Source organism: Neofelis nebulosa, chromosome 15 (genome assembly GCF_028018385.1).
Source record: "Neofelis nebulosa isolate mNeoNeb1 chromosome 15, mNeoNeb1.pri, whole genome shotgun sequence".
Lineage (NCBI taxonomy): Eukaryota > Metazoa > Chordata > Mammalia > Carnivora > Felidae > Neofelis > Neofelis nebulosa.
This window is the reverse complement of record NC_080796.1, coordinates 51,113,131-51,134,384: the sequence shown is the minus strand read 5'-3', so window position 1 is coordinate 51,134,384 and position 21,254 is coordinate 51,113,131. Positions and strand designations below refer to the sequence as shown.

The window sequence follows — 21,254 nt, the reverse complement described above, 5'->3', positions numbered from 1 at the left end:
ATTGTTGAGCATTTCACTCTGCACTTCATCTCAGGTCATGATCCCTGGGTCATGGAATCGAGCCCCATGTTGGGCTCCACGCTGAGCATAGAGTCTCCTGAAGATTCTCTCTCTCTCTCTCTGCCCATCTCCCCCACTTGTGCTCTCTGTCTCTCTAAAGTAAAAATTTTGAAAGAAGAACTGGGAAATATGTTTCTAGTTTAAGCACTATTTCTTTTTCATTACTTAAGAAGGCTATAATAAAGTTCATTATAAATAATATAAATTAAAGAAAAAACTCTCCATTTTATTGTTTTTTAAGTTGTGAAATAGGTAATTTGATCATTATTTACACATTATTTCTCCTGTAGAGCAAACAAAAGAGTGTTCTCCACCTCCTCAACTCCTTAACGGGAAAGTTAAAGAAACACAGAAAGAAAACTACGAACACAACGATTTGGTGGAATATGTGTGCAATCCTAGATTTCTGATGAAGGGTTTTAATAAAATTCAGTGTGTTGATGGACGGTGGACAGACTTGCCTATTTGTATTGGTAATGTATAAAATATATTCATATTTAAAATAAACCAACCTTTTATATTTATAGAAACACATAAATTATATTTTATAAGTAAACATATTTTTCTGAAATTTTCACAGAGGTGGAGACTACATGTGGAGATATACCAGAACTTAATTATGGCTACGCTGTTCAGACTTCTAACCCTCCCTATCACCATGGAGATTCAGTGGAGTTCAATTGCAGAGAAGGATTCACAATGATTGGACAGAAATCAATTACATGTATAAGTGGATCATGGACCCAACTTCCTCAGTGCATTGGTGAGAAGACACTTCTCAAATAGACGGTCAACGAAATGTAATATTTTTATTGTACAAACTGTATCTGCAAACATAGTTTTGAAATTTAGATATATGCTTGAAAATGTCAGGTCTTAAATTATAATGATTGCTTATCGTCTACAAAGGAAAAATATAAACTAGCAAGAGAGTCTGATCACCCTTTCTGTCCCTGAAATTAACATGCTTTTTAAGTGTGAAGCTAAATTTTACTTACAGTTATTCATATGATTTAAATCTGAGTATTAATCGCCAGGAAAATAGAAGCATATTTGCATAAATCCCATTTTCATTTTACGCGGCACTCTTGTTTTCAGGCCCTGGAAAACAGACAGTGTCAAGAAAGTGCCCACTTGCTACATCCCTATAGGAATCTTGCCTCTCTCAAAGCTTCTAAGCATTTCTCAGTCTGTTTCAAATGCGGCAGCAAGAAGTTGATGTGCCAAAGGGTGGGTGAGCTGCAGACCCTCTGGGTTCGCAGTATAAGTCAGTCAAAGGAGGCAGTCAGGGTGGGGCCAGGAAACAAACCTGATTGTTGGACTTCACTCTGGTTGATGTACGTGCATCATCCTGACCTTTGGATGACCAAGTCTTTGATGACTAGCTGGGAAAATATTGGGGGCCCTTTTCCTTTTTCCCTTGGAATGAGTTCTTTCCTACAGTTTTCTTGGGTCCTACATTCAAAGAGAGTCCTGGATGTCCAATCTTACTTATTCACCAGATGTCTAGGCATTAATTGTTCCAAGGAGAAGGTAGGGCTTAGGCTCATGTTCCATGAGAGCAGAGATTGACACCTGTTTTGTTCACGATGTATTCCCAATATACAAAGGACTGGTGAACATACAGCAGACATTAAATAGGAGTTTGTTGAATGAACCATTAGGTTTTGTTGCTTTTTAATCCTTACATTTTTGCTAGACACATTCCCATGAGAAGTATTGCCAGTCCTTCAAGACCAAATTTCATCTTTGTCCTCTTCTATCTCCACAAACGATTTCCCCTCATTTTATATGGGGGGAAAACCCAAGGTTGTAACAGGCATGAAAACTCTCAACTTTTCACTCTTATACTAAAACATCTATTTCATTTATTAGTCTTTTTAGATCTCAGATTTGCCTTTCCAAGGTTAATCTTCGACCTATCTTCAAGTTTACCATAATCCACTTTTAACTATCATAGACCTTACTCCAATTTTCTCCTCTCAGTGTTGATTTTGTACCTCTAGCTAGTCTAGCTTTTCACTCTTCTCAAAATGTTTATTTTCTCGTAAGAATCAAGGAACTTCTTTCAGAAACCAGTCAATCACAGGACCATGACAACACCCACCACCACTCCTTTTGACTATAGATGAGTTACTATCACCTGAATAAAACCTTGTTTTCTCTTCCTCAACACTGAAGATAAGCCCTAAAACCAGAATTTATTTTCAGCCTCTAGTGTGTTTTGAATTATTCCCCTTTGTTTTATTTTTTATTGTATTACAAAATCATTACTTCTTTGGGTACTTATTAAAAAATCCAAAGACCTACATCAATTGATATTTTATCAACTTGACAAAGTACTCTGGGCTGCATTGAATTTTTGAAGTATGTAGTTGTATAAAAAGTTGTTATACTCGTATTAGTCAACAAAATTGACTCTTACAATATTATTGAATTATAGGTTGACCTGATGTACAAAATAGTTTTTCAAAGATTGGAAGAGTATATACAGTAAGCAGGTTGTGACTTGAAGCACCCAATTTCTTAGTCCAAGTATTTGTCCCATTTTAGTGATCATGCAAAAGATCTGCTTAAGTGTTCACATTTTACGTAATACATTTTAGATGTGCTTATTAAATTACCATAAGTGAAAAAATATATTCATTTTTTTGAAACACGATATTTAAACTATCAGCTTCTATTTCCACAGATAAATAAGAGACCAAATTTAACCAGGTGATGACTGTTCAGTGTGTAAATCATCCAAAAAAGTGAGCCTCTTAATGCTTTTCTAATCCCCAAAGTGCAGGCTGTATTTATGGCAGACATTTTCTCTGAAATTTCAAAGCCTGGACACGGGACTTATGTTCAGACATAATAAATAGCCCATCACATGCAATATGATCAGGAATGGCTTGGTTGGTGGGACTTACGGGCATAAATTCTAATTTCGATATACTATTGAGTCTAAACTATTGTTCTGCATTAACTGCTTTGATTCTTATAAGTAGTCTTTTCAAGGCAATATTTTCATTTTCTAGCAACAGATGAACTTCAGAAGTGTAAATATAGCTTAACTATACGTGAGGCGAATCCATTATACAAGACCGAATTTGATCATAATGAGAACATAACTTACAAATGTAGAGGAAAATTAAAACAGAAACACTCAACGTGCATAAATGGAAGATGGGATCCTGATCTAAACTGCACAGGTAAGATCTTGTTTATAGTACTTTCAAAATCTTATTCTATTTCTTCCGAACTTGCCAAAGCAGTATTTGGGCATCTTTTAAACATGTTTAGCTATTTATTATTACAAATAACTTTGAAGCCGGAAGGGAATTTAGAAACTAACCACAACATCATTTCTAGATATTAAGTGCATCAGTGCTTCAGTCAGCTATAAAACAACCCACCCAGAAACTTGATGGCCTCAAATTAACACCCGGTCAGGTATCTTTAAGAAATAGTGATTTGGTTTTCTTTGAGGCTGAGGAGAGCACAAAGATGGCATCCCCTGGTCCACGTTCCCTGAGAGCACCTCGGTGGCCCCCAGATGTGTGGCAAATCTCAAGTCCACCCCTCAGGCTACCGGTCTAAGACAGATAATTAGGCTTTTTCCCCAGAAAGTCTGGGCTGTGTTTCAGGCTGCTTTGTGGTGCCCTGGAGGTAGTGGCCCACGAAGAGTTATCTCTCGGATTGTTGTAGTGCGTTGCAGGCCCCAGAAATGCAAGCCCCTCTGGCCACTAGAGCCTGGGGATCAAGGAGTGTGCCCTCTGTGGGCTGAGCATGCTGGCCAGCTTTAGCGAGGCAGCAGAATGCAGGGCTGGGGCCCGCTCGCCGGCTTTGATGAAGCCACAGGAGAACCCTGGGCTGGAGTGCACCCACTGGTGCCATCAAGGTAGAGGGAAAGTGCAGACATGGCACCTGCTGGCACCTCCGTCCCGGAAAGAGTCCCAACAGATGCCCCCCCTCAAGCAGATGCTTTAAGGCGAGCAAATGAATCCCCTTCTCAGATGTCTAGGTATTTCTCAAACTGTTCTTTCACATTGGTCGCCTGGGGTAGTGAGTCTGGGTGCAAGCTCTTTAAGAAAAGGATCTCAGTTCTCGATAGCCCTTCAGATATCCGGGATATGAGCTCTGTTGGTTTTCAAAGCCAGACATTTTGGGGGCTCATCTTCCTGCCGCAGATTCCAGGGTTTGGGTTGTTAATGTGGGAAACAAACCCCTTACTCCTCAGGGAGAGGCTCTGGGTCAGTGAGATCCCTCCTGAATGTGTGTAGCCCTGCCAGGGGTGGGGTTTGTTCCATATACTGTCTTCCTGACTCTCCTACCCACCTGAATGTGGCCCTTTTACTGTTTGTTGTGAAGGGGCCGTTCAGCTGGTTTTCAGGTCTTTTTCAGAGGCGATTGCTCCATTGTACCATGGATTCAGTGTGTGTGGGAGAGGAGTTTGGGATCTTTTTATGTGTTTGCCCTCACGCTTGGTTTCTGCATGTTAATTGGATTGTCTGAAACTATACTAAGCTGCATTTTTCATTTTAGGGTTGCTTCGTAGATTTGTGGCAATTTTCTGTAAGCAGTTATATCAGTGCTACCACAAGATTTTTTTTTGCCAGTCTATTTTGATTTTGTTTTTTTTTATCTTATCGTACTGGCTAAGATGTCCAGTAAACTGTTGAAAGGAAGTGATAAGAATGCACATCTTTGTCCTATTCCTGACCACAGAGAGAGGGTATTCAACATTTTACCACAATCATAATGTCACTTTAGGATTTTTGTAGACGCCCTTTATCAGTTTAAGGAAACTACTCCTTCTAGTCTTATTTAGCTGAGTGAGAAATTTTATGATCAACCAATGTTGGATATTTTTAAATGCTTTTTACGTATCTCTTGATAGGATAATATGGCTCACTTATCTCTGTTAATGTAGTGAATTATATATGTAACCTCTTGAATGTTGACCAAATCTCTCATTCCTAGAGTTAACTCTATTATATTTTCATATACTTGATTTACTCACATAGTTTAAGAAGTTTTGCATCTGTGATCATGGGAGATATTAATCTATAGATGCTTTTTCTTTTAATGCCTCTCCCAAGTTTTGTTATCAGTATTAGTGTAGCCTCATAAAACAAATTGCAAATATATGTATAAATACATAAATACATATATATATAGATAATTACACTTATTATTTCATTATTTTTACCTTAAATGATTGATAGAATTTACGTGCAAAGTCGTGTGACATATAATTTGCTTTTTTGGAAGTTTTCTTGATGAAGAATTCCATTTCTTTAATAAGTAATGAAATATTCCCATTTTCTTACTGTCTTTCATCAATGAAAGGAAGTTGTATTTTTTAACAAATCTCTCGTTTGTCGAATTGATTGGTGTACAGTTGTTTCTAGTATTCCCTTCATGTGCTATTTTCCTTTTAGTTGTATAGTTTCTGGCAGATACCTCTTATTTCTTTCTTAACATTGATGCTTATTACTTGTATCTTGATTATTCTTCCTGGATTTTTTTTTCTTGAATTTATTAACATTTCCACATAACCAGTTTTAACACTCCATTTTCTACATTACTCTCTCTTCTATTTTTTAGCCTTATTAACATTCACCATTTTTTCTGTTTTCTCTTCTCTATTTGTCTTTCTCAATTTTCTCTCTTCTGTGGGCTTAAGTTGTTTTTTCTAATTACTTTGATTTTAATTTTACTTTTCTATTTCTTAAGGTAGAAAACTAAAACTTGGATTTAAACCATCCTACTTTTAAGGATTAACTTCATTTTCCCTTCTAAAACTGTTGTAGAAGTCTCAAAATTTTTATATACATTTCATTTTCATTGAATTCTATGTGAAATGTTTCCTAGTATTCCTTGTGGTTTCTTCTTTGACTCATCAGTTATCGAGAATTTTGTTGCTTACTTTACAAATATTCAGTTTTTTCTTAGATAAATGTATCCTTTTTTTTAAAAAATGTATCCTCTTTTAACAACATTTTTGTGGTATATTTGTTATTCAAAGGACTACATAATAATTAGAAAAAATTTTTAAATGTAAAAATAAAATACAATGCAAAAAATACAAAGAAGCTTTTTAAAAAAAGCATAAACAGAGGATTTGCAGAGTAATGATTCTGCCTTTAGGGAGATTTAGTTGCCAGACCAACCTCTGGCAAAATGTATCAAGAGGAAGTACAAATTAAGATTATTAGGACAAAAATGGTTAAACAGCATATATAGAAGAAAATAAATCCTTGAGAATACATTGAAAAAAATATGCCAAGATAATGAAAACAGAAATAAGAAAACAACTTTTGATTAAATATAAAATACTCCTGCATCTGTCTAAAGATAGAAATAGAAAATATGACCATATTAGTCAGCATGAATGAATTCTATTCCGTCAACAATTTCTCTGAGTTGAATACAAAGTGTCAGATAATTGGAAGGACTCAGGGGACTTCCCAATGTACAGCCACATAAGGTCTTTAATGAAATAAACGCATGGCAGGAGAAAGCAAAACGTAGGTGTCACAGAGAGGTCCAAAAGCCTCCAGGGTTAGCCGTCCAGTCTTCCCTCAGTGGAACAGGACATCTTTGTCTCCAGGTTATGAACCGCCACGATACATGTGAGGTATCTCTGCTTTATGGGAGCTCAAACACAAGTTTGCAAAGGAATCTTGTACACCTTGCTGGTCATAGACCTAAAGGCAGTCTGTCTAATCCGTTAAACAGGGTGCATTTCATCATCTGTGTATCTCTAAACAGTGTCGGCAACCTAGTCAACAGTATCTCCAGAGAGTTTTGAACTTCAAACGACACACTGTTAATCATTAGTGACCATATCTAATTCATGTCTTGGCCAGGAACCTGTATCAAATAATTGATTAACTACCTGTAATTCTTCCTGTGGCTAATTATTTTCCATTCCGCATCTTATACGGGTTTTAATGCAATCACAATACATTTGATTATAGATAGCTGTAAAAAGATCCTAATATCAGTATTTATTTCGTGCCTGTTACTGAGTGGATGATTCAGTTAGTACATCGTAATGGTTAGAAATAATTAAAAGAAGTTACACAAAAATTATGCACGATTTATCACAGAAGGAATAAAAGGAAGATACTACCATTAAGACCACGTGTGATGTATTAAAGCGTTCTACAAGCTGAAGAGTATCACATATTTAAGCATAACCTTATTATTTGATTGTTTATGATACATTATTATTGGGCTTTCTCTTTAGTATTTTTAACTTCTGATTTTCATCACAAAATCTAATTTTCATATTTGTAGAAGTACAAATGCAGTCATGCCCACCTCCACCTCAGATTCCCAATGCTCACAATATGGCAACGACGGTAAATTATCAGGATGGAGAAAAAGTATCTGTTGTCTGTCAAGACAATTATATAATTCAGGATGCAGAGGAAATCGTGTGCAAGGATGGAAGATGGCAGTCAATACCACACTGTGTTGGTCAGTAATGCATAACTTGCTTTGTAACATTCTTTCAAATGAGGTTAATACTCCCCTGTGCTTTGTGTAAATGAACAAGATAAGGACCTTTCTGTCTATCTATTTCACTTTATCTTCAAACAGTAAATTGCAATCTAAGTATACAAGTCAATTGGCATTCTTTCACTTCCACTATGAAAGAAACAGACAAAAACTTTGGGTTACTGTGTAAATACCATAGAAAATTTGTTTGTGCCTATTTCACTCATGATGAACAGGACAAGAATGTGGGGGCAGAGTGAACAAGCAGATACTACTGTAGATTTGATGGAGACATGAGCTTGCAAATTCCAGATGTTTTTTAGTTTTTCAGTAATTTAATTTTTCAGATTATCCTTATTTTACAACCTCAACTAGTATTTGATTACATTTTTCAATTTAAATATTGATCTCTGTTCTTTATACAGAAAAAAGCCCATGTCCTCAACCACCTCAGATAGAACATGGAACCATTAAATCATCTCAGTTTTCAGAAGAGATGGACGAAACATTGAAACCTGAGGTTTATGTACATGGCACCAAATTAAATTACATTTGCGAGGATGGTTTCAGGATATCTGGAAAAGATGAGATAACGTGCCACATAGGAAAATGGAGTTCTCCACCTCGGTGTGTAGGTGAGGACAGTATGCAAACCACAGTTCTATTTTCGATATAATCCATTAAGCATTATCAATTGTCATCAAATTCATGAGAAAGAATCCTTTAGGTTTCTAAATATATAGAATCACTTACAGCTAAATATCTAAAATCATTTATATATTTATGTACTTTACCAACAATCTTTGCATCATCAAGTCTATCCTCTTTGTGTTAATTTCATTGACTCATTACAGACTCACTTTGAATTCTGGCAATTGTTTAATGAAAACTAGATGTGTAGCACAATTAAGTTAAACCTACCTATTCATATTCCTTTCCCATGTATAGAACTTGTTCTGTTTGCTTTGCCATGAGTTTTTTTTTTTTTAATTTGTTTTCTCTTTCCTGTAATGTCATTTCTAAGTTCTTACAATATATAGTGCTTAAGATGATTACTTCTCAATGCTCTTCTTCTTATTATTCACTATTGGTTTGAGAAACACTGATGGTCTCTTTCATAAATATATTGAAATTTTTATTATTTTTATTTTTTAAGTTTTAGTTTAAATTCCAATTAGTTAACATGCAGTGTAATCTTAGTTTCACGTGTAGAATATGGTGATTCAGCACTTCAATACAACACCTGATGGTCAAAACAAGTGTTCTCCTTTATCTCCATCACCTATTAAACCCATCCTCCCACCCACCTCCCTTCTGGTAACCACATTGTTCTCTATAATTAAGAGTCTGTTTCTTGGTTTGCCTCTCTCTCTTTCCCCCTTTTGCTCATTTGTTTTGTTTCTGAACTTCCACATGTGTGTGTGTATAATCGTGTTATTTCTCTTTCTCTGACTTATTTCACTTAGCATTATACTCTCTAGCTCCATCTGTGTCATTACCAATCACAAGATTTCATTCTTGCTGAATAATATTCCGTTGTATATATATATACCACCTCTTCTTTCTCCATTCATCTATCAATCGACACTTGAGCTGCTTCCATATCTCAGCTGTTGTAAATAATGCTGCTATAAACATCAAGGTACATGTATCCATTTGAAGTAGTATTTTTGTATTCTTTGGGTAAATATCTACTAGTGCAGTTGCTGGATCTAGTTCTATGGTTTAACTTTTCGAGGAATCACCATACTGTTTTTCCAGAGTGGCTGCACCAGTTGGCATTCCCACAGCAACAGTGAAAGATGGTTTTCCTTTCTCCACATCGTCGCCAACACCTGTTGTTTCTTGTGTGTTGATTTTTGCCTATCTGACAGGTGTGAGGTGATATCTCTTTGCAGTTTTGAATTGCACTTCCAGGATAATCAATGTGATGTTGAGCATCTCTTTATGTGTCTGTTGGCTGTCTATATGTCTTCTTTGGATATATGTCTGTTCATGCCTTCTGCCCATTTTAATTGGGTTACTTTCTTCAGATGTTGAGTTTTATAAGGTCTTTATATGTTTTGGTTCCTAACCCTTTATCAGCTATGTCATTTGCAAATATCTTCTCCCTTTCTGTAGCTTGCCTTTTAGTTTTGTTGATTGTTTCCTTCACTGTACAGAAGTGTTTTATTTTGATGTAGTCCCAATAGTTTATTTTTGCTTTTGTTTCCCTTGCCTCAGGAAACATATCTAGAAAGAAGTCGCTACGGCCGATAATATATTGACATGTTTAGTTTCAAGCTCCTACTCAGGTTGCCAGCTGGATACACATCAGAATAATGATTTTAGGAAGCATTTGCACACCGTCTCTGTGATATGATTACAGATCCTGTGTTATCATATTTTTCAAATAAAACTGCCAAATATGGAAACCCGTACATAAAATTAAATTTCAGATTTAGTAAAACATGGAGTCATTCTTTCTTTGTCTCCTTCTTTTTTTAGGACTTTCTTGTGAGCCACCAGACTTGATTCCACATGGTATTCTATCTCACGTATCAGACAGTTACCAATATGGGGAAGAAGTAACGTACAAATGCACCGAAGGTTTTGAGATTAATGGACCTGCATTCATAAGATGTATAGGAGGAAAATGGTCCCATCCACCAGAGTGCAAAAGTATAGTGTATTTAATTTTACTCTGCGATTGATAAATATTCTTAATTCAGAGCATAAATGGTACAAATATGAAACTAGGCAGTAATTCCAGAATTCAACAGGGTATCTCTGGGAAGCTGTGGATTCTAGTAGAGAATTAATAGCCATAGTAATAATAAAAGTGTGACAGCATGAGCCAAATTATTTCACTTTCATGTCACCATGTGTCCACATTAGACCTCCTGTGATACACATCCTCAGACTTCTCATCTCTGTTCCTGTGTCACAGCTGGTCCCTGCTCATCAATCCCATCATTATTCAATTTACTGTTAGTCTGTCAGTTATCTCCTTGTATGTATATAGTTTTCTGAGATGTTTGACATGAATAAAGGTAACAGATTTTGACAGAGGTGAAAATACAAATACATACATAAGGTAGATGGCTTGTATGGGCAAGAAAGAATTTGAATGCAAGAAGTGTGATCTCAAGCATTACATGTATCCATATCTCTTCAGGCTTACGATGTCATCATCCCCATGTTATACTTTGATAAACATAGGACTGTTCAATATAATAAGCAAGACTTCTAACATATTTTTTCAAGGTATAAGAAAAATTTTGCAAGGTATTCATTGGTTCGATGTGTACCTATTATTCTACATTATAGTTATTAGCCATTATGTATTTTAAAATATTTACTGAACAAGTACATATTCTTTTTCTTTCAGATACGGATTGTTTTAGCTTACCCGACTTCGGTAATGCCACACCCATAGGCCAGAAGAAGACGTTCTATAGGTCAGGAGAAAAAGTGACTTATAAATGTCCAAATAATTACCTTTTGGATGGACCAAATACTATCCGGTGTATTAACAGCCAATGGATAGGAAAGCCAATATGCAGAGGTACTTCAATGAAATTTTGAAACCTATTTGTCAAAATGTCTTCACTAATATAATATGCAATTCCTTCTAAGAGCACTTACGAAATGGACATGGATTATTCTTTGAGGCCAGGTCGAAGAAGTTTATGTTTTAACATAAAGGGATATAATTGTGTACTCAGTGGTCAATCTGAGAGCCCAGTGGTTCTCAAACTGTGGTCTCTGGAAGAACAGAATCAGCATCTTCTGGGAAATGGTTAGAAACGCAAATGTGAATTCACAGGCTTGCTCAGACCTGTGGTGGCAAAAACTCTGGGGCTGCAACCCTGAAAGTGTCTTAACAATTCCCAAGGGATTCAGTGTATACTCCAGTCTACGAACCATACCTATAGCCTGTTACATTTATGTCCACCTGAATCTCACTGGTGAATTATACATTATGAATTGAAATGTCCTTAAGCGTTTGCAAAAAAGAATCCTTGAAGGCTGTTTTTGTCAATTATACATTTATTTTTCTGTTATTTTGCCACTCATCTCCTGTTTGGACTCTCAGTTAATCATCTTTTTCCTTCAGCTCTGGTATTCTTCAAAGCGTGTTAATTCTTCATTTATTCTCTAAGGAAGTGGCTGCTGTGTTTATTTCTCTAAGGGCCTAAAATTCCATTCATAAACAGGATAATTGCAAGCCAAATTCTGATGTCGAATAATCTTTTTATTTTGATTTTCTTGTGGTTTATAAATTCATTTTGAAAATATATAATTTGGAAGAGAGATTTGACTAGACCCTAAGGGATATGTCCAGAAAAACTCTCAGTTTCATAGAAGTTTAAGTCTTATAAAATAAAAGATATTGCTTTATCTCCTTTTCTTCAATCTTATATGTAAATTTCTTAAAATTAGCAGCCTTTCATGACAGATTAACTGTTGATTTAAAATCCTCTTAGAGATCTATTTGGAATCCCATTCATTGATTTGCTACTTAAACTGATCATTGTGTTAGAGATGCGACTTTTTTTTCTTTCTATCCAGGTATTTCCTGTGGGAATCCACCCAGAGTGAAACATGCTATTATACTAGAAGAGATGCCTAAGTATCTTATCTGGTCAGAGGGCACGTCATGAATGCATCAAACCTTTTGACCTGGATGGGGCAGAAAAGTGATATGTTCAAATGGGAGCTGGACACAACCACCTCAGTGCCTAGTTAGAGTATCTTATTTCCTCCCCAAACTTTAGAGAATGTTTTAGGGACTAAATATGTTAACATAAATATATAATGTAGTAGTTATTATAGAATCATCTTTTAATCTTAAATGAAATGATGGTGCTTAAACTCCATATTTTTCTTTTTGTGGACTGCGTAAGTGATATGACATATTTATTTTATGAAGGATTTGACCAGATTAGCACACCTGGAATCATGGAAAATTCTCTATCTTAAGCATTAAGACACTTGGTTGTTTCCTGAGGAATAAGTGTATTAAAGATACGTTGTGGACATTTGACAGCCCTATAAAAATTTCACTTGGAGACAGAATCAGCAGCTGGATTGTGATCATAGACTGGGATACAATTTTGGGCTACTTCAGCTTGTGGATTATATTTAAAGAAGGTTACTAGCTGAGTTCAACCTGGGAATTAGTGTATACAGAAGAAAAGGTCTAAGAACTTGGTCACAGGACACTCGCGTATTCAGAGTTTAGGAGAGAAGAGGAGCCAACAAAGCAGATACTGTATAGCCACCAGTTTTTCAAATCACCCTTTCCTGGCATTTATATTTCCCAGTCTTTTGCTTTGATCCCACCTACGTTTTTCATGTTTAAAGTGAGTTTCTTTTAGACGCCCTATGGTTGGATCTTGTTTACGTGTGCACTCTGCCATTTTAGTCTTTTCACTGAAGTATTTAACCCACTTACACTTAAAGTAATATTTGATAGATTAGGGGCTGTGCCAGGCATTTTATTTATTTTGTGTTCCCTGTTTTTCACTCCCATTTCCTTTTCTTATTATCTATATGGACTTTTGGAACATTTTAAGATAACTTCCATTTTGGTATATCTGCATTGTTTGGGGGCATATCTCTTTGTATCATTTTATGAGTGGTTGCCCTAGGTATTAAGATCTACATAATAGCTTATCATTCCCTCCTGGTCTTGACATTTTACGACCTCACGTGAATGTGGAAACCATACTTCCATTTAGGTCCATTTACCCTCCCCACGTTTTATTTTATTTTATTTTATTTTATTTTATTTTATTTTATTTTATTTTATTTCATTTCATTTTATTTTATTTTATTTTACTTTGTTTTGTTTTGTTTTATTTTATTTTATTTTAAGTAGGGTTCACATCCAGTGTGGAACCCAACGTGTGGCTTGAACTCACAACACCTGAGCTGATATCAAGGGTCAGGCACTTAACTCACTGAGCCCCAAGCACCCCTTACCCTCCCCACATTTTAAACATAAATGCCTTTTTTTTCCTTAGTAAGCTTAAATGTCTTTAGTGTTGCTTCTACTTATATTGAGCACTATAGGAAATGATACAATGTTGCCCAAACATCAAATACAACAAACTCCTTATGAAAAAGAGTCTATTATATTTACCCTTATTTTTCTCACTTACCTTGTTCTTTCTTCCTGCATGAAGTCTCAGTCCTCCTTCTGTTATCTTTTCGGTGCTGTTTGAAGAATTCCTTTAGCAATTCTTTAAAGATAGATCTGCTGGAGATATTTTCCCCGTTTTCCTTTGTCTCAGAACGTCTTAATTTCTCCCTTATATCCTAAGGATGGCATCACTGGATATTAGCATTCGGGATGACAGTTTCTTTTCTTCTAGCACTTGAAAAACGTTGTCACTTCTCTCTGGCTCCATGGACACAGATGAGAACACTTGAACCCTTTTTCCCTTAGAGGTTTGCCTAATTTCTGTGTAGCTGCTTTTGAGATTTTTCCTTTTCTTTACTTTTCCTCAGTTTGATTATGATGTATCTTGGCTTGAATTTCTTTAGGATTATCCTGTTTGGCTATTTCAATATGAATGTTTCTGCCTTGTGCCCACTTGGGAAATTTTCAGCCATTATTTTTGGAAGTCTCTCTCTCTTTTTTTTTTTTTTTTTTTTTTTTTTTTTTCCATCTGTAACCCCTTTTTTTCTCTTTGTGGTTGTCCATACTTTACTATATACTCTTACTGGTCCCTGAGACCCGTCCACTTTTGTTTTCATGAAGTCTGTTTTCAAAGTGAGCAATCTGTATTGTATATTCAAATTGATTTATCTTTCTGTCATCTGTAATCCATGATAGAGCCCATCCAGTGAGGATTTTTAAAAATCCATTATTATGTTTTTCTGTTCTATAATTCCCATTGGATTTTTAAAAGCCATCACTAAATAATTCCATTATCTGTGTCATTTAAGTGTTGCCATCTGTTGATTATCTTTTCTCTTTTGAGATTTTACTGGTCTTTGGTAAGGTAAGTAATTTTCTCTCTCTTTAAAATTTTATTTTGAGAGAGCGAGCGAGAGAGTCCTCACACCAGCGCACAAGCAGAGGAGGGGCAGAGTGAGAGCGAGAATCCCAAGCAGGATCCTCTCTGCCATCATAGACCCCAACACAGGGCTCGAACTCTTGAACTGTGGTATTATGACCTGAGCCAAAATCAAGAAGTGTTGGATGCTCAACCCACTGAGCTACCAGATGCCCCTATATTGAGTGATTTTCTTTTTTTTTATTTCTTTATTTATTTTGTAATTTACATCCAAGTCAGCATACAGTGCAACAGTGATTTCAGGAGCAGATTCCTTAATGCCCCTTATGCATTTAACCCAATTTAACCCAACTCCCTCCCACAACCCCTCCAGCAACCCTCAGTTTGTTCTCCATATTTATGAGTCTCTTCTGTTTGTCCCCCTCCCTGTTTTTATATTATTTTTGTTTCCCTTCCCTTACGTTAATCTGTTTTGTCTCTTGAAGTCCTCATAGGAGTGAAGTCATATGATATTTGTCTTTCTCTGACTAATTTCACTTAGCATAATACCCTCCAGTTCCATCCACGTAGTTGCAAATGGCAAGATTTCATTCATTTTGATTGCCAAGTAATACTCCATTGTATATATATATACCACATCTTCTTTATCCATCCACCCATCGATGGACAATTGGGCTCTTTCCATTCTTTGGCTCTTAATTGATAGTGCTGCTATAAACATGGGGGTGCATGTGCCCCTGCAAAACAGCATACCTGTATCCCTTGGATAAATACCTAGTAGTGCAATTCCTGGATTGTAGTGTAGTTCTATTTTTAATTTTTTGAGGAACCTCCATACTGTTTTCCAGAGTGGCTGTACCAGTTTGCATTCCCACCAGCAGTGCAAAAGAAATCCTCTTTCTCCGCCTCCTCGCCAACATCTCTTGTTGCCTGAGTTGTTAATGTTAGCCGTTCTGGCAGGTGTGTTTCCCTGATGATGAGTGATGTTGAGCGTTTTTTCATGTGCCGGTTGGCCATCTGGATGTCTTCTTTGGAGAAGTGTCTATTCATGTCTTTTGCCCATTTCTTCACTGCATTATTTGTTTCTTGGGTGTTGAGTTTTTGATAAGTTCTTTATAGATTTTTGGATACTAACCCTTTATCTGATAAGTCGTTTGCAAATATCTTCTCCCATTCTGTTGGTTGCCTTTTAGTTTTGCTGATTGTTTCCTTCGCTGTGAACCAGCTTTGTATTTCGATGAAGTCTCAATAGTTCATTTTTGCTTTTGTTTCCCTTGCCTCCGGAGACACGTTGAGTAAGAAGTTGCTGTGGCCAAGGTTAAGGAGATTTTTGCTGCTTTCTCCTTGAGGATTTTCATGGCTTCCTGTCTTACATTTAGGTCTTTCCTCTATTTTGAGTTTATTTTTGTGTATGGTGTAAGAAAGTGGTCCAGGTTAATTCTTCTGCATGTTGCTGTCCAGTTTTCCCAGCACCACTTGCTGAAGAGACTGTCTTTATTCCATTGGGTATTTTTTCCTGCCTTGTCAAAGATTAGTTGTCCATACGTTTGTGGGTCCATTTCTGGGTTCTCTATTGTGTTCCATCGATCTGAGTGTCTGTTTTTGTGCTAGTGTAATGAGGGATTTTCAATTGTGTTCTAGACATTTGGGATATTATGTTTTAAGGCTCTGGATTTTATTGACATCTCTTATTTATCAGGCCTCCAAGACTACCACAGTGCAAGTCCAGGCTTCCCACTTGACCTCCACTGACAACACGGAAAGTGGAGAGGTGTCTTATTCCCTGAGTGTGGAGAGAAGTCTGGGCTGCTCACTTGGCCTCTGTTGATCACTGTTGATCTGTGAGCCACACAGGGAGAGGACTGGTCTCGGTTTCTTTATGATGGTATTTGGGAGCATTTCAAGTATTGTAAAAAATACCTGTTTTGCTAGAATACTCCTCTCCTGGGCCTTTGGCTAAATAGAGTGGATGATTTTTGGAACTTTTTTTTTCTTGAACTTGATATCATTTCTGGGTTCCATTCTTCTTCAGTGCTCAGTCCAGGGTCCGTAGAAGGCACAATGAAAACCCAAATGAACTCTGTAATTCCTTGAATCCCAAGGTCTCTTATCAGATTGATATCTTCTCTGCATCTTTCGTAATCTCCTATGTTGGTTTTTATAATGTGTTCAGGGTTTTTAGTTTTACTTAGCAGAAGGGATAAGCAGAAATGTTTCTACGTCATCATGTCCAGAATGGGAGGCCAGCAATTGCCTTTCACATTATATAGATTTGTAATTCTTTGACGTAATTAAAGAAACTGATGATGTTTCTTTTGTAATAACAATGAAAATCAATACATAGTAGACCATGCAGTATGTTGTAACTAATGAGAAAAATTTCTTTGTGTATATTAGCTATCCGTCTGGCATTTATTCAGTAGGAAAAATGGTTTTTAATACCAGAATACTGCAAAGCAGACATATTTGTTAATGCTTTATGTGTACTTTCATGTGGGATAAAAGGAAGTGCTTAAAAGTGTTATTCTCAGTTTAAGTGATTAGAATTTCTCCAATGAATCATTTCTGTCAGCAGAAATCACAAGTCTTGATATCGTATGTTGTGGTACATTTCTATTTACTTTACTTTAACCTGTTTTTCTTTGCACTTTCAATAAATCAAATAATATCTTTTTAGATCCTAATGAAAACTGTGGGCCCCCTCCGCCTATTGACAATGGAGACATGACCACATTCCCAAAATCAGAATATGCTCCAGGATCATCAGTTGAGTACCAGTGCCAGTCCTTGTATGTGCTTGAGGGAAACAAGGTCATCACATGCAGATATGGACAGTGGTCAAAACCACCAAAGTGCTTAGGTAAATATTTTAATATTCACCTGGATCCTGGAAAATAATGAGAAAGGTGTTTTCCTGTTATTAACAGAATATTCATGGATTAACCACAACCATTCTGTCAAATGTTTGACTACTAAATATTAATCTGTGAAGAAATAAAGTTAGAAAAAAGTCTCACTCAAACAACAACAGCAACAAAATATTCTTTAATGAAAGCTCTTCCTATTGTTATTGACATGATGGATCTTTCATTATAACATTTAATTATCACACCTTAAACACAGTACCTCATTTTTACATCATTAATCATTTAAAATGATTTACATCTATGTGATGGATTTTCAATGTATTGGTTTGGAAAAGGTTTTGGAAACAGAGCCTTGGGATAGTGTAGAAGATTCTACTTGAAAGTCTGAAATTCTGTGGAAAATATTTGTTTACTTCTTAATGCTTATGTTCATTTTTTTTTAACCTTCAGATGTATGTATAATATCAGAAGACTCCATGGAAAGACATAACATACAATTACGATGGTCTTCTACGAAAAAACTGTATTCCCCAACAGGGGATACTGTTGAATTTGAATGTAAAACTGGATATCGTAGACAGACATCACAACAGACATTCCGAGCAACCTGTTGGGAGGGGAAGCTGACCTATCCTGTTTGTGTAAAAAGCAATGGTTAAGATGCAGTCCTAAAACTAAAATATGTACAATATTGGGAATTTTTCATTGTCAATCCAACTCAGTTTATTTTGTCAAGGGTTATTTAGCTCATTTACTTTCATAAATCAGAATTTGTTAAATATTATATGGATGATGTAATTAAATCTGAGAGACAAATAAATCACATCTTAAAAGTACCTCATTAAAACTTGGCAAACTAAAATTCTTTATGTCCTATTCTTAAAATGTCTATGACAAGAAATTAGATTCAACCATTTCAGTGGTGACTTCTATCCGTCTTTCTCCTACCTTTCTCACGTCTTCCTCCAAATTTCTGAGCCTTCCTGAAACTATCCATTTCAGAGGAAATGGGAGAAGATACTTCTTTACATCTTCAAAATAATTTCTCTTCAAAAACACATCAAAATCTATGTCATACCTCTGTTAGCTAGAAGATGTAAGCAGTTACTACTTAATATTGCTTATCTAGCAATAGAGATACCAAAAAATGATGGGATACATGATCTCCTAAAAGATGACTCTCTAGCACAGATAAAAATTCAAAGAAATCATAAAGAGAAATTCGATCTATCTGGTGCATCACTATCCTAAAACGCAACATGAAAGGGACAAAAAATACATCAAGTATAAACACAGAATGCTTTGAACACTGCATAAATGTTTACAGAGCAAAGATTGTCAGGAAGTAAAATGAGAAGTGTACAATAACTATAGTTGAATTTAGAGAAACTAGGGGTAGGAATTGGTGTTGAACTTACACTTACCTGCAGTCTCCACTTTTTCTATCTTTCATATACATTACCTTTAAACCCCAAGAATGTGTTATTTTAAAATAAAGATAAAGTAAGACAGTACATGCTGAGAACTATGAGAACCTCTTTGGTAATGATCTTCAAATCCAGTGACACATTCAGGATTTTGTTAGTATAGAGAGTGTTGGAAACATTCAACCATAAGAGTCTGAAATATGATTTTAATGTTCATACATTCCAAACAACATAATTAGTTAACATCAATTGAACATAAACATTTTTAACTTCTACAAAAACATAAAAACTTAAAGATGACAATAAAGATATAATTAAGGTAAAAATATTTTAGGGTGATATCTTCTTCATTTTGCATCAAATCAAGTGGCATTCTTAGAATGAGTAAGCTGGCTGTCTCCAATGGAGCCAATTTATCTAAATCTGAATCACAAATGAGAGTCAGTTTTCTCACATTTAGAGGACTATTCTTAAAATTGTCAAGTTATCTGAGGTGTTAATATTGGTGTAAATACTATTTCTCCAGAACATTTCACCTAATGCTGGTGGAATCAGTGTATGACACTTGGCCTGTAACCAATATGGCCTATAACCATTTATTTTCATTTTTGGCTGCGAAATAATGACTTTTAAGATTAATTCTAATATTTTTCTGCAGTTTTTGTCATTCTTGTGTAAAGATGAGTGTTACTTTGCCAACTCACTATAGCTTTTAACTAAAAAGGTTTGGTAAATCTTTAATTTTCAATTTTTAGAGTAAGAACTTGATAATAGTGAACTTCTGATAGCTTTACATATATATATTTTTTTTTGTTTTGTTTTGTTTTGTTTTTAATGTTGTATCACCGGGGCACCTGGGTGGCTCAGTCGATTGAGCATCCAACATGATTTTGGCTCAGGTCATGGGATGGAGCCCAGGACTTGAGCTCTGGGCTCTGCGCTGAGTGGGGAGCCTGCTTAAGATTCTTTCTCTCTTTCCATTTGCCCCGCTCTCACCACAGAGCTCTCCTCTCTTTCTCAAAATAATTAATACATAAATAAATAAATAAATAAATACATAAATATATAAATAAATAAATCAGCATGGATTCCTGAATTTTTATTTATTCAATTTATCATAATGAATTATAGGCATTATTTTTGAAGCTCAAATTATCCCAAATTTGGCTAGTTGAGAGCCTCTTGAAACTAGCTGCTGATTGCTTTGTTATACCCCATTATTCTTTGAGCATTTCTTAAGACATGATGTTCCAGGCTCTCTGGGTATTTCCCTACCCAGTGCCTGTAAGCATACACCTTTCCAAAGGGGTCTGATTCCTTTTACTGGGAAATAGTGTTTAGATCCCAAGAATTGTACCATCCTGTGAAGAGAATTATGTTGAAATAGAAATGTTCAACACCGTGGAAACATCTTTAAATGTCTTCTTGCTTGACAGAAGACTGAAATAGAAGTGAAATTTAAAATTCATTTGCTCCTATTGGATCTTACAATTCAAGTTTAATAACAGGGTTAAAAACTTTCTAGTACATTTTCTGTCTCTTCTCTTTACTCACATATTCTTATATTTCAATATTTGCAAAAATAATATAAAAAGTTTAATGCAAACATTACTACTACCAGGTAAACTACTGAATGAAGGTTACAATGTCTTGGCATTTATTTTGTCCCGGGATGTTCAACTCTGAATGTAAGTACTCTCTTCCAAAATGACTTCAAATAATCCTTATCTCTGAAAGGTTCACTTCCCAACTTAATACAGTTTTACATTTATTTGCATTCATATTTTAATTTTAAATCATGCTTCTTCCTCTATTAAGCTAAACTTTTTAGATATGAAAAACAGCTACATGTTTCAAAAGTCAAAGTCACATGACAAGGCTCTCTGAAGAGTAAGCTTTTTCCATCATTTATCTGTTCCTCATTTAATAAAGTTATATTTTTATTAGTTTCTGTCATCCTCCCAGTGTTTATTAATCTCCTTTTTTCAATATATAGAAGGGAGGTGATTTTACACATTTATCTGTACCTTGCTGTTTTCGTATTTATTATTCTAATCTTCTCTTGACTAGCCTTCCTCAGCTCCCTGCACAGAGGCTGCCTCAGTAGCTGTGCTGCGGTAGACACTGGTCAACAGCACGGTCTGGATCAAGCGTCCCCACATGTGGCTGCGTTGGGAGCCAGAAGGGAAAAGGCTGTCTGGCACTGCCCTCCTCCGGGCTCGTCTGACGTTGGCCTTGTCGCTGGGGTGCTTGAGAATAAAGGCCTCCTAGGTCAGAAGGGTAGGAGGAGCCCAAGTTGCGCCTGGCCCCAGGCCACGTTAGGGGCCCTTGTAAGAATCCTGGTGGCGGGCAGACACTGGGAGACCTAATCTTTGGACGCCCAGTGTGAAATC

At 36.0% G+C, this 21,254-nt stretch overlaps 1 protein-coding gene across 4 annotated transcripts in view; it reads left to right on the top strand.

Moving 5' to 3' along the window:
* LOC131495384 (complement factor H-like) overlaps window positions 1-18,146 on the top strand; it is a 97,612-nt gene extending 79,466 nt beyond the window's left edge. For 2 of the 4 annotated variants that reach the window (XM_058700280.1, XM_058700277.1), the window contains 9 exons: window positions 351-533; window positions 641-823; window positions 3,084-3,257; window positions 7,354-7,536; window positions 7,983-8,192; window positions 10,045-10,218; window positions 10,928-11,104; window positions 17,245-17,427; window positions 17,885-18,146. In XM_058700280.1, coding sequence (XP_058556263.1) covers window positions 351-533; window positions 641-823; window positions 3,084-3,257; window positions 7,354-7,536; window positions 7,983-8,192; window positions 10,045-10,218; window positions 10,928-11,104; window positions 17,245-17,427; window positions 17,885-18,093 — 1,676 coding nt within the window. In that variant the 3' untranslated portion in view covers window positions 18,094-18,146. The remainder of the gene's footprint in view (window positions 1-350; window positions 534-640; window positions 824-3,083; window positions 3,258-7,353; window positions 7,537-7,982; window positions 8,193-10,044; window positions 10,219-10,927; window positions 11,105-17,244; window positions 17,428-17,884) is intronic. The other 2 variants (XM_058700278.1, XM_058700279.1) reach the window with 2 other exon arrangements.
* The last annotated feature ends 3,108 nt before the right edge of the window (window positions 18,147-21,254 follow it).